General features: G+C 39.0%; 1 protein-coding gene across 1 annotated transcript in view; it reads right to left on the bottom strand.

Moving 5' to 3' along the window:
* NSUN2 (NOP2/Sun RNA methyltransferase 2) overlaps nucleotides 1-13156 on the bottom strand; it is an 80953-nt gene that overhangs the window by 27050 nt on the left and 40747 nt on the right. The window contains 4 exon segments of the mRNA XM_061588399.1: nucleotides 3847-3943; nucleotides 5102-5232; nucleotides 7001-7074; nucleotides 8956-9086. Coding sequence (XP_061444383.1) covers nucleotides 3847-3943; nucleotides 5102-5232; nucleotides 7001-7074; nucleotides 8956-9086 — 433 coding nt within the window.

The raw sequence follows: 13156 nt of genomic DNA, 5'->3' as shown, positions 1-13156 counted from the left end.
GACCCCCAGTAAAAGATTCCATAGGAGAAAATTCTCCATCAACACCTGCTTTTATTGTGAATGGTTCTTTCTATGCTAGCTCTTCTTTAGAATTGCCAATCTTCATTCACTCTGTTATTATGGAAAGTCCAGACAATGTCACTGCTTTTAACATGTGAGGGGGTTCAAGTACACCCCCCAAGGATAATATTGCAACCAGGAAATGATGAGCATCAAGAAGCATGGCATCAAGTAGCACTCCTCCCACCAGGTGTCTCAGTACTACTTTGTTGGCCCATACTGGACAGGCAGGCATTGCAATTGCATTAAAAAGTTAAAAACACACACACCATAAGTCTGGTTGTTAAAGGGAAAGGGAGGGAGCTCCTTCACACCACTTCAGCTGTATTCCATTGGCCACTCCTGGGCCTAGGATAGGTAATCTCTGCTACCTGTCATTCCTTATAGCAACAGGGACCTTTTATTTAGTTAGTTTAAAGTTATGAATGGGTTAGGATATTAATTATTAATGTTGCCACGCACCCAGTAATTTTGAAATGCTATTCTTTTATTTTCTCTCAATAAAAGAAAGTTTTGCTTTAGTTTGGACCTGCATTTTTGGGGTTATACATACACTATTTAGGCACATTTCAGGGCAAAGTGCTTGGTTTATCCCTAGCAAAAGATCCCCCTCCTGTCAAGGAGGCATGTTTAATGGGACACATGGGTGGCATGTTCACACACTCAGGTTCCCAACAGACGTGTGTTAACATTACTTTTCATTTATTCATTTTTATGACTTAGTTTCACGAACTACTCCAATTATGCATCCATATGCATTTTAAAACACACAATTTCTGGAGCTGTGTTGATATGTTACACCAGGCATAGGGAATCTTAAGCCCAGGGACCAACTGCAGCTCTCCAGGCCCCTTGCTCTCAGGACTCTCCAGGAAGCTGCTTTAAACTGAGTTAAGACTATTAGTCCATCTAGCTCAGCATGGTCTCCACTGACAGGCAGTGGCTCTCAATTATTTCAGACAGTATTCTCTGCAAGGCAGATGCTCTACTACTGAGCTACTGTCCTTCCCAAGGTCAAGCCCCATGTCCTCAGGCTTTGCCCTGAAGTGGTCCTGCTCCACACCCTCCTTCAGGGCTATTTCCTGTTTGGAATACGTCCTAGAACTGTAATAATGTCCCGTCTTTGCCTGGATAAAGATGTGTATGCAGAAACCTCTGGCTAGTGTGTGTCTGGAATGCAGCCTAGTGTACACATGGTCACTGAGGCAGACAAGAGTCACATGGATTGCTTTATCAACTTTTGCCTCTGGCCTTGCCCACCACCGGCAGGAGACCCTTGGAAGGTTGCTCATGAGACTTCCCAGGAGGATCCCTACGCCTGTGCAGCCTCTGAGACGGGCTCCCGTCTTGGATGAAACTCATCCAGTTTAAATTCAGTCAGAAGGCTCTTTTCTGACTGGGAATAATTTCTTCCGCTTAAAGAAGAAACGTGAGATTCCCCACATAGCTTTGTTTTGATTGTTGGAGTCTGGAATTCGTCAGAATTGTCTGTCTTCCAGCAGCTCAGACAGAGCGAGGATTTTTATGCTAGCTCAGCTGGATAAGTGACCCGTTTTTTTTTATACGGATTAACAGGCAAACATCCTCCTGTCTACATTCATCATTTTCTTATCTATACAGCTAAAGAGATTTGTCAAAGTAACAGCAATTGAGATAACCTAGGTGAGGTAAGACTTTCCTTTTTTTGTTCGCGGAGCTAGGGGGGAAGAAAATATAAATAGCTTATCTTTTTTTTTTTATTGCAAAAAGCTGACATGGAAAATGGCATTCTAAAGATTACAACGGGCGAGAGATTTCTGATTGGAGGAGATAAGAAATCTTTTTGATCTATGGCTGGGACTACTTTTTGATCTACTTTTTTTTTTACGAATCTGCTCATTCTCTCTGCTACTAGCTATTTCGACGCTGTGAACCAAAGCTGTTCTTACACTTTCAGGCAGATAAGAGATAAGGGCTGTCTAGCATGTGACGTTAGTTTGTTGGAAAAATTAACTCCTTTGTAACTGGTTAAAGAAATAAGCTGCTCTTTGTTTGGGACATTGAAAATTGAAGGAGTTTTGTTCCTTTGGCTTTAAGAATGACAATTAAGAAGACCATGGATGTACAAGAAGGGACTTTATCTCTAGACATGTTTCAGAAAATAATGAATGGGATTAACTCAATAAAACAAGAACTGAGAAATAATAGACAAGCGTGGAGAATTGAATTTTACGAAATGAGACAGGAGCTGAAAGAAACTCAGGATTCTATGAGAAAGGAGAATAAAGATAGATCTGGAAAACAAAAAAAAGATGAAAGAGAAATTAAAGGCAAGGTTCAAACTATGGAGATTGGCTTAATTATGGACATGAAAAAAGATTTGGATTTCCTGGCTGTGATGGATCCTGGAGACAAATATTACAGTTTGGAATTCAGCGCTGTCCCTGAAGGAATTGAAGAGATTGGAGATAAAGATATTATCGGTTCAAAAAAATTCTTGGACTGGAAGGATTTGATGGAACTTGAAATGGAGAAAGTTAACAGAATTAATCCCTGTTTTGTGTCAATGGAAAAACCTTCAAGAGATGTACTAGCGTATCACGTGGAAAAGAGGAACAGAGATGCGGCTTTGCAACAATACTTCAGTGATACGTTTGGATTTGATGGTAAGAAAATATCTGTGATGGAGGAAATTCCTATCAGACTTTTATTATATGACTATGACAGCAAGATTTTTGGGTGCGTAAAGATGGAAGATGGACCCAATATGGATAATGACAGAAGAGCGATTTAAAATCACTGGACTTAGTAGATTTGATGAGTTGGATTAATTGGCATGTTTATTTAGAAAAAAAAATTGATTGACATATATCTCAAGGATTGGAAACTTCTCTTTGACTTTTTGTGGAAGATTAAAATGATATGATGTTAATGAGATTTGAAACCAACTAAGATAACTGTTGGAGGAAGGTGATTTTATAATCTATTAAGAGATAGGTCTGTTACATATTATAGATTTATAGTTGAATTATAGTGTTTTGAAATTACTGGATTTAGTAGATTTGATGAGCTGGATTAATTGGCATGTTTATTTAGAAAAAAAATTGATTGATATATATCTCAAGGATTGGAAACTTCTCTTTGACTTTTTGTGGAATATTAAAATGATATGATGTTAATGAGATTTGAAACCAACTAAGATAACCGTTGGAGGAAGGTGATTTTATAATCTATTAAGAGATAGGTTTGTTATATATTATAGATTTATAGCTGAACTATGACAAATCGGAAGTCAATATTTTTAGATATATGTATTTTTTTTTGTATTGTATTAGTTATTGATTTGTGTTGTTTTCTTTTTGTATTATTTTGGTTTTGAAAATTAGAATAAAAATTAATTAAAAAAAAAAAAAGGAAGGTTGCTCATGAGGAAATGCTGCCCTCGAGCTGAAAAAGATTCCCCAAACAATAGTAGCCTCCAGACCCTGAAAAAGAACAGGTATTCCATACCAATATAATGGCCAGATTCCAAAGAATTACTTTAAGGATGTTCATAGGTTTAGGTAGGCAAATGGGATTTTGAGTTGTTGTTGTTGTTTTGAACACAAGATGCCCACCCAAATCAGAAACTACACTTAAAAATCCCCCTTGCTATTCTTTTTCAAAAGCAGATTCTGTTTGAGACAAAACCGCACAGCGTCTTCGGGCAACTGAACTCATCTTAGGGATCTTTCGATCCTGGCCACTCTTTCATCACATCTTGGAAAACCTTTTCAAGAATGCCCTTACATAGAGAGCAAACGTTACCTTGGGTTGACGCTTATTCCATGGCATAGGAGATTTTTTAATTAATACAGCTACAAAGAAACCTCCAGTATTCTGATGATGTGGCAGTATTCTGAAACTAGGGAAAGACACAGATTTTGTATCACTATGCAAATTTTGCAGTATTACCAGAAAAATAATAATCCAGGACTAGTTTACAAGCAAACAAGTTTGACCTTCTCATGCATATTTAAAAACCCAACACAACCTAAGCTAAATTGGCGAGGTTTCTACTATATTTTGTCCTCAACCATCAGACACAAAATAAAGATTGCAGAACTATTAAAAGGTTTCACAGTATGTGGCTGCTTTGCTTAAGGAATGTACAGTATAAACAAAGACCCAAATTATTATGTAACATGTTTATATAAAAAAATAAGCTTATGTCCATCCAAGAGGGTTGAGCAGCATTTTTATCAAGATGGAAATATAACTATTGAAACTTTGGTCCCTCATGCTTGCCCAAAAAGCCACCTCAGAGTGCCCCAATTGTCTCTTGTTTCAAATGTTTTCCTCTACCAGGAGGAGAGAAACTCCTATTCTATCTGGCTGCATCACAGAGATGAGACAGTGAGGCCTCCTTCATTGGTTTGGCTGGGACCAACTACCATATGCTTCCTCCCCTCCCATAATAGTCTCAAATAACGGCCATGATATCTAAAGAAGTTTAGTTTCCTCTATCCTCCCTGTCCCTATTCCTTTTTGCATTATGTCCATGAAACTGGAAGTCATCAGTTTAAACTGTGAACCATCTCAGTGACAGAAAAGCAGTAAATAGTTACTGTAAACCGCCCAGAGAGCTTCGGCTATGGGGGGGGGTATACAAATACAATAAATAGATAATATATAAACGTAGTAGTAGTAGTAGTAGCAGCAGCAGCAAAAACAATAGGAGCTTTTTTGCTTAAAACAAGTTAATCTGGGTTTGTACATTGCCACTTAACCAGTAATTCCCAACAAACCCTTCTACTCTCTCTCTCTTCAGGAAAATGTGCTTACAGCTAGTTCTCTGAGCACATACTTTGACAATTGTATCCAACTAATTGGCTCCAACATGACTTAGTTAAATATAACCAGATGTTTAAATGAACCTGAACTCAAAGTCTACAATCCTGAGAACACCAAAGGGAGAACTCCAACAAATGGCCCTGATAAAAAACATTTTCTCATTAAATCAACTTAATACCACAGATGTCAGCTGAGCATGGAAACGTTCAATTGCAGCAAGAATACACACCAACGCTCCAAATGTAAGGCTTTAACTTTTTCTTCATCTTTTAAGGGGAACATAGTGGGCCTGATTTGAGTATGCCGGTTGGAAGGCACATCACGCCAGTCTTCAAACCACTGACCATCTTTTCTCATTACCTAGATGGGAAAATATAAACCATTTCAAACCACCATTGCTGACTCATTAACAATGCTTTGCCAAAGACAAACCAGCAGGTTACAAGAGCAGATTGCTAAATAGCAAATCCAGATTTTATTAAGACATCCTATTAATTTTAAGAATTGCTTAACAACATACATAAAATAGATGAAGTGTCACTGCCCGGTCTGTTAGAAAGTAGTTTCTATACACCCCAGGGACAGACCTTGCTACTGGGGTTAATTTCTGCCCCCGCCCTCATGTGAGATGAGGGGGACTGTTTGGTATTAATTTTTTATCTAGGGGTGTTTGTGATCTGTTGTTTCTTTGTATGTCAGTGTTTGTCCAGGTTTGTGTGGGTCTCATGGTGGAATTGAATTATGACAGTGCTTGCAGAGTGTGGAGTTGAGGATGTGCTAGAATAGTAGGTTTAGGTATGCGGATGCAGAATATTTATATGTTTGATGTGAGTGTGTTGATCATATAAGGGTGTGATTTGTTTAATAGTATGATTGATTAATATAAGGTAGTTAGGAAGAGTGAGTCTAATGCCTAATTGTCAAAATATTTAAAAAGGAGGAATTTATACTTCTTAGTTGATTTCCATTTATATTTTACTGCCCAATGTTCAGAAGATATTTTGTTTAGTTATTTACTATGAGTCTTCCTTGTATTTATGTAGCTGATTTTTATGTGTAATGTTTATTTTGATAAAAAGATGCTTTATTTAACTGTTAACTGTGCTTTATAGAATGTAGACATTCTCTGGTATTTTTTGTATTTGCTGTTTATTTAAGATGATTTAACCTATGTTGTAAACAGCTTAGCGTTTTGTTCAAATATAGGCAATATATAAATTGTCCAAACAAACAAACAAACATAAAACAGGAGGATAGGAAGCTACTTTGTACTAAGACCATTGGTCTGTCTGGCTTGGTATCGACGTCTACAGCAGCTCTGTTGGTTTCAGATGGGGACATTCCCAGTCCTTCCTGGAGATTCCAGGGATCAAACCCAGAACCTTCCGCATGCAAAGCAGATGCTCTACCACTGAGCTATGGCCCTTCCCAGAACACTTAGGTCTTGTTTTTACCAATGTACTATTTCATATTACACACATTTCTTACATCTGTATTTACAAGCACCTCTTTGTAATGTACTTCAACATAATCTTGCCACGAATCTAGGATTTCTCCTCTCTGTAATTTAAATAGATTGAAGGACTGGTCTCTTGAGGCAGACAAAACAGTAGTCTCAAGTATCCTTCTCTCCTTCCCTTCAAGAAACTTGACAATATTGTCTGGGTAGGGAAAGATTCACTTCTTTGAGGCCAATGGATGCCATAAAACTTGTACAAGAACTTTCTCCTGGTTGGAAAGTGGGAGGTAAGGGATGATTTGCAGGAGAACAGTGGTGCTCACTAGCTTCTTTTGCTTTGGCACCAGTTGCTTTCCCACTCTACATGGGATAGGGAGAACTGGAAGCTGAACGTTGTGCCAGGGGAGAGAGGACATATATCCTCAGGACAGCCTGGCATCTCTAATAAAAAGAAACTCAGTTTATCATGACTGGGAAAGGCCCCTATTTCAGACCTTTGAAAAGCTGCTCGTCAGCGTAGAGAATACTATAGCCTGATCTGGAGTAAGGCAGGCTCATATACCCGTAAACATGTGAATAATCATTTGATTTTAAAACAAAAAGAATTCTTATTTTTTAAATTAAAGTGCAATTATGTTTGAATTATAATATGAATTTCTATAAAAGTACCTTCCACTGTGTAACCCCAGGCATTCTCTTCAGACCAGGCAACTCAGAAGAGACATCAGCAAGTTCTAAGGCACCTTTGAATAAATAAAATTAGTGTAACAAAGGGATGCCTTGGAAAGTTCCGAGCAACCTGGAAATGCTAATTGAAACACTTTGAAAAAATATCAAAAGCTAAGTCCCCAAGAAAAACCATATTACATATTTTGAAATTACACTGTTCTTTAATATGCACATATGAGATCTGCAAACACCAAAGATTTGCAATTCTACTTGACATTTATAAAACACTTAACACTAAAGCATTTCACACACATTATCCTGTTGTAATCAATATCTTAGAGGGCTGCGGTAAGCAGCATTATTATCTGTTTACTGAAGACAGGGGCCAAAATGCAAGACAGAATATGGGTGCATGGAGACTAACAGCACAATCCTAACCATGCCTACTCAAAAGTCCTACTCAATTCAAAGAGGCCTACTCCCAGCTAAGTGGGGTTAGGATTGTACTCCAAGTGTGTACATAAGCACTACTATGCCAAACTGTAGAATGCATTTACTAAATACACAGCACATGTATCTTAACTTATAAGTTACTTGCACCAAACAGCAAGACAATTTTAAATGCTTTAACTATTCTCTTAAACCAAGGGTTTTTATCCTAGAATTTCCTTGGTTTACAGAAAGGGAATTTGATTAAATTAAACAAGCCATTTGTTTGGGGAGGAGAGAGATGAGTCTGGTGAAATACACAGCAGATCACACACACACAATTTTCCACGCAGAAACTTTGCAGGATCGGTACAATATCATATACCAGCAACATGTCAGACTCCTTATACTATTTCAAGAAGAACAGTGGCATCTGAATGCCACTGTTGGAGACAGAATGCTGGACCAGGTGAACCTTCATCTGATCCAGCATGGCAATTCCTATTTTTATTTATCTAAATTATAATGTAACAAGAATACCTGGAGTGGTTCATGAACAGCCCTGCAGGCAGGAGAAATGGACAGCAAGCAGGGCTGTGGAGTCGGAGTCGTAAGCAATTTTGGGTGGAGTCGGTAGAAATGTACCAACTCCGACTTCAAAATAAAATTAATATTTTAATATTAATGAATTAATAAATCAGTATACTCTTGCCATTTATGAAGGAGTCGGATCGGACAGTAGAAAAATAGAGGAGTCGGAGTAGGAGGTTTGACGTACCGACTCCACAGCCTTGACAGCAAGTCTTAAAAACAAACCACTCTGGCAGCAAGCCCCCAACTTTCCTTCAGATGCCACCTTCAGCAAACACCCTTTCCTCTTATTCCCTGACCAATTATACTGCTTTGCTATGTATTTTTATCAGTACTTTTAGCTTAACTCTTAAAGGATTATTGCTAGTGTGTTTATGAAAACATCAAGTCACATTTTTAATAAGTATGCCAATCCCCTTTTATACAATACAAATTCTTCTGATTTACAGTAGGGCCCCGCTTACGGCACTTCACTTTACGGTGCTTTGCTAATGCAGCGGTCTCAATTAGACTAAAGCCCCACTCATACGGTGCTTGTTCCGCTTTTATGGAGGTTTTCGGGCGTCGCACGCCATTCTATTCAATGAGTTCCGCTTTTCGGTGGTTTTCACTTTTCGGTGGGGGTCCGGAACGTAACCCGCCATATGAGTGGGGCCCTACTGTATTTTTGTTGTCCTTGTTAACTGTTGGGGTGCCAAATTCAGGTTCACAGTCAGAAGACCCTAAAAAGGGTGTCAGGGTTGCTTGCATGCAAACTTGCACACTTTACTACACTGGTCACATGTTCCTGCTTTTCTGAGCAGTGGGAGGAGTCAAGCCTCACTACTAGATGTATCCTTCACCCCAAATAGAGTATTTCTTTTCCCAATTGGTTTGAATAAGATACCACAGTTATTATTGGTTCTCATTATACAACTAAGAAGAGTTATACGTACCTTCGCTTTTTTCCAGCAGAGAGGCAATGACAGCTTCATTTTCAATAGGATTCAATGAACAGGTAGAATATACCATCCTACCACCTTCTGCCAGCAGCTCAACTCCACGGGTTGCAATCCTTAACTGCAATCTGCAGGTCACAAACTGGTTAGCATCTCATCATCCTTGCACAAGACAGGTTGCCTTAAGATTTCAAGTTGACTTTGACAACTATAGAATCCTAAAAATGCTTTCAACACTGAATACTTTTTGCAATGTTAAAAGAGCTTTTCCTACCCATTCAACAAGTCAGTCAGTTTTTGTGCAATATACAGTGCCTTGCAAAAGTAATCAAAACCAATGCGCTCATATTACTGAATTACAAATGGTACATTGTAATTTCGGTCTGTAGGATATTTTATTTTGAAATATCAAAATTCAAAATCAATTATTGTAAGGTGACATTGGTTTTATGTTGGGAAATGTTGGTAAGAAACACACAAAAAATGAAACATATTGCTTGCATACATATTCAGCCCCTCCCAAAATATTTGGTAGAGCTACCTTTTGCTGCAATAACAGCTTTAAGTCTTTTGGGATAGGTATGTACCAGCTTTGCACACAGTGTCGGAGGGATTTTGGCCCATTCTTCTTGGCAGATTTGCTCCAGGTCGTTCAGGTTGGTTGGACTGCAATTTTCAAAGAGTGCCACAGATTCTTCACGAGACTGAGATCATGACTTTGACTGGGTCACTGTAGGACATTCACCTTTTTGTTCTTGGGCCATTCCAATGTTGCTCTGGCCTTGTGCTTGGGATCACTGTCCTGCTGGAAAGTGAATTTCCTCCCAAGTGTCAGTTTTTTAGTGGACTGAACCAGGTTCTCTTGCAGTATTTTCCTGTATTTTGCTCCATCCATTCGTCCTTCAATTTTAACAAGATGCCCAGTCCCTGTTGATGAGAAGCATCCCAACAGCATGATACTGCCACCACCAAATTTCACTTTAAGGATGGTGTGTCTTGAGGCATGGGCAGTGTTAGGTTTGCGCCACACATAGTGCTTTGAGCTCTATCTTGGTCTCTTCTGACCACAAAACCTTTTCCCACATCGCAGCTGGGGCACTCTCATGCTTTCTGGCAAACTCCAGACACCCTTTCAGATGGTACTTTTTAAAGTAATGGCTTCTTTCTTGCCAACCTCCTGTACAGGACAGTGTTATGCAGAGCTCTTTATATGGTTGACTGGTGCACCATTACTCCACACCAAGCCCCTGAACTCTATAGCTCCTTCCAAGTGATTGTTGGCCTCACTGTGGCTTCACTCACAAGTCTCCTTCTTGTTCAAGCGCTGAGTTTTGAGGGACGGCCTTTTCTTGGCAGTGCCTGGATGATTTGATGCAGCTTCTGCTTCCTGATTATTGATCCAACTGCTAACCGGGATGTCCAGACACTTGGATATTATTTAGTACCCTTTTCCTAACCTATGCATTTGTATTACATTCTCTCTCACTTCTATAGAATGCTGTTTGGTCTTCATTTTCCTTCAATGGAACGTCTCTCCCGATATGAACCTACCCGTACACTGCGCTCAACAGCGAAGGCCCTCCTCCAGGTGCCTACTCAGAAAGACGCCCGGAAGGCGACTACAAGAAAGAGGGCCTTCTCGGTAGCGGCCCCCGAACTATGGAACACCCTTCCTGACGAGGTACGCCTGGCGCCTACTTTACTATCTTTTCGGCGCCAGGTGAAAACCTTCCTCTTTGCCCAGGCATTTTAATATTTTTAGTATTTCAGTATTTGTATTTAATGTTTGTAAAGATAGTTATATGTTTCATCTTTTTTTTCTCTAATTACTTTTGATTTGTATTTAATATGGGTTTATTATGTTAATCTCACTTTTGTTGTATGTTTAAATTGTTGATTTGATGATCAGGTGGTTTTTAAATTGAATGTAAATATATTTTTTTTATCCAATGTACACCGCCCAGACAGCCTTGCTATGGGCGGTATAAAAATTGAATTAAATAAATAAATAAATAAAATCCACAGCCTGACCAATGATCCTTCAACAGTGGAGCTTCCTAACAGTGTGACTGCAATATTAATGATTCATAGGTGGAGGCCAATGGTAAGATAACTGTGTCCTCGATAGGGCAATTTCTTTCATCTGTGTACACTCGGAGCTTCCACAGCACAGGGGTTGGATACTTGTGCAAGCAACAGGTTTCAATTTTTTGTTTCTTACAAACATTTCCCAAGATAAAACCAATGTCACCTTACAATAATTGATTCTGAGTTTCAGTGTTTCAAAATAAAATATCATACAGACCAAAATTGCAATATACCATTTGTCAATAATATGAGAGCATTGGTCAGGGGTCTGATTACTTTGGCAAGGCACTGTATCCCATACAAAGCAGTTTATACAGATATGGAACTCACCATTTATTAAGTCTTTTGAGTAGAGAATATTTGAAATAAAGACACAAACAAATGGCAATTGAAGGATACCAATACACTGTATGTAGAAGAAACAATAGAGGGGACCTGAACAGGTGCTGTGTGTATATACATGCCCAATTGGGTCCAAGTAACACTAGGAAGCAATTTATCGAAGCAAACTGTTACAGCCCAATGCAGTTGGGAGTAAAAACTCTTTTTCAGGAGTTATAAAACCTCACATGAACAGTGAGTCACTATTTATTATTGTTACATGTATATCACACCTTTCCTCCAAGGAGCTCAAGGTGGCGTACAAACATAGTCCTCTCCCCCTCCCAATTTCAGCCTCGCAACAACCTTGTGAGATAGGTTAGGCTGAGAGACAGTGACTGGCCCAAAGTCACTCAGTGAGCTTCATGGCCAAGCAGGGATGTGAACTCTGGTCTCCCAAGTCCCAATATGACACTCTAACCACCACACCAAATTGACTCTTGGATGGAAGTCTGTCTGGGAGCCATATGTAAGGCACTCTAAGCTCTTCAAGAGATTAAGTCTGTTAACTGAATCACCAGCATATTGCTCTTGAGCAAAAATTAATAAACTTACAAATTACCAAAGTAAAATGAAAGCTACAATGCCGATTATTCAGTTAAGTCTGCTTTTTTATTGAATCGCTGGTAATACAGAATCCAGAACAGATGCTTTTACAATCACCACTAAAGAAGTGTTTCTACCCAAAATTGTGTCTTGGAAGAACAAAGATACCGAAAGTAAATACAAAAACCACATACCGTCTTTGGAATAAAAAAAGACAATTCTCATGTCAGTTAGCTTCAACGCTGTTTTCTGACATTCACTGGTGTCCCCTCTGATCTTATCTCTTCTACTCACTGATTCTGTTCTCCATTTCTTATTATCAAATGCAACTTCATGATCAAGGTCTACATACTAGAAGCTTAATTTTTAGATATCCTGTCCTCCTCCTAAGCTACTGGCAGCTTCTATAAATATTTATGATTTTAGAAAAGTTTTGAAGAAGAAACAATTCCCCTACATTTTCTATAATCGCCTCTAAAACAGCTGATGTTCAATGGCAAAAGCTCAGAGAACAGCTTAAAGTTGAAATACATGATTTTGCTGAGGTGGGGCGCCGGGTAAGAGAGAGAAATAAGTTTGCAGCTGCTTGTGGTTCCCTGCTCAATGGTTATGGCCAAGATATCCTCCTTTCCATTTGTGAATATTATGGGGAGGGGGGGAATCAGTTCCTGGTTACATGTCAACCACCCTGCTGATATTGAGAACAGAAGGTGTGCTCAATTTCTCCAACTCCATCTCTGATATGCAGCACTGTTCAAACCACTCCACATCTAACAGCACCAGTAACAGTAACGTGTGAACATTTAAGCTGCAATCCTACAACCCACTTTCCTGGGAGTAAGCCCCAGTGAACACAATGGGACTTACTTCAGAGGAGAAATGTGTAAGTTTCATCGTCTGTCTCATTTATTATTCTGGCAACTTATTATGATGGTGAACGTGCAATGTTCCTATTATTTATTTAAAATAATTTCTAATCCGCTTAATATTTTAAATTTTGCTAACTGGTGTACGCTATGTACAATATGAAAACAATTATGGTTTCTATGTAACACTTTACAAGTAATGGGATGCAGGGGAAGGCCCACACACTCTCCCTCACAACATGTACAACCTTCAGGTTAATCTTGGGGCTCATGCAACCTGGCTACTCTGAAAAAAAGGGCAGAGCTTACACACATTA

This window comes from Rhineura floridana, chromosome 1, assembly GCF_030035675.1.
Source record: "Rhineura floridana isolate rRhiFlo1 chromosome 1, rRhiFlo1.hap2, whole genome shotgun sequence".
Classification (NCBI taxonomy): domain Eukaryota; kingdom Metazoa; phylum Chordata; class Lepidosauria; order Squamata; family Rhineuridae; genus Rhineura; species Rhineura floridana.
The sequence above is the reverse complement of the archived record's forward strand: the minus strand, read 5'-3'. Positions and strand labels throughout refer to the sequence as shown.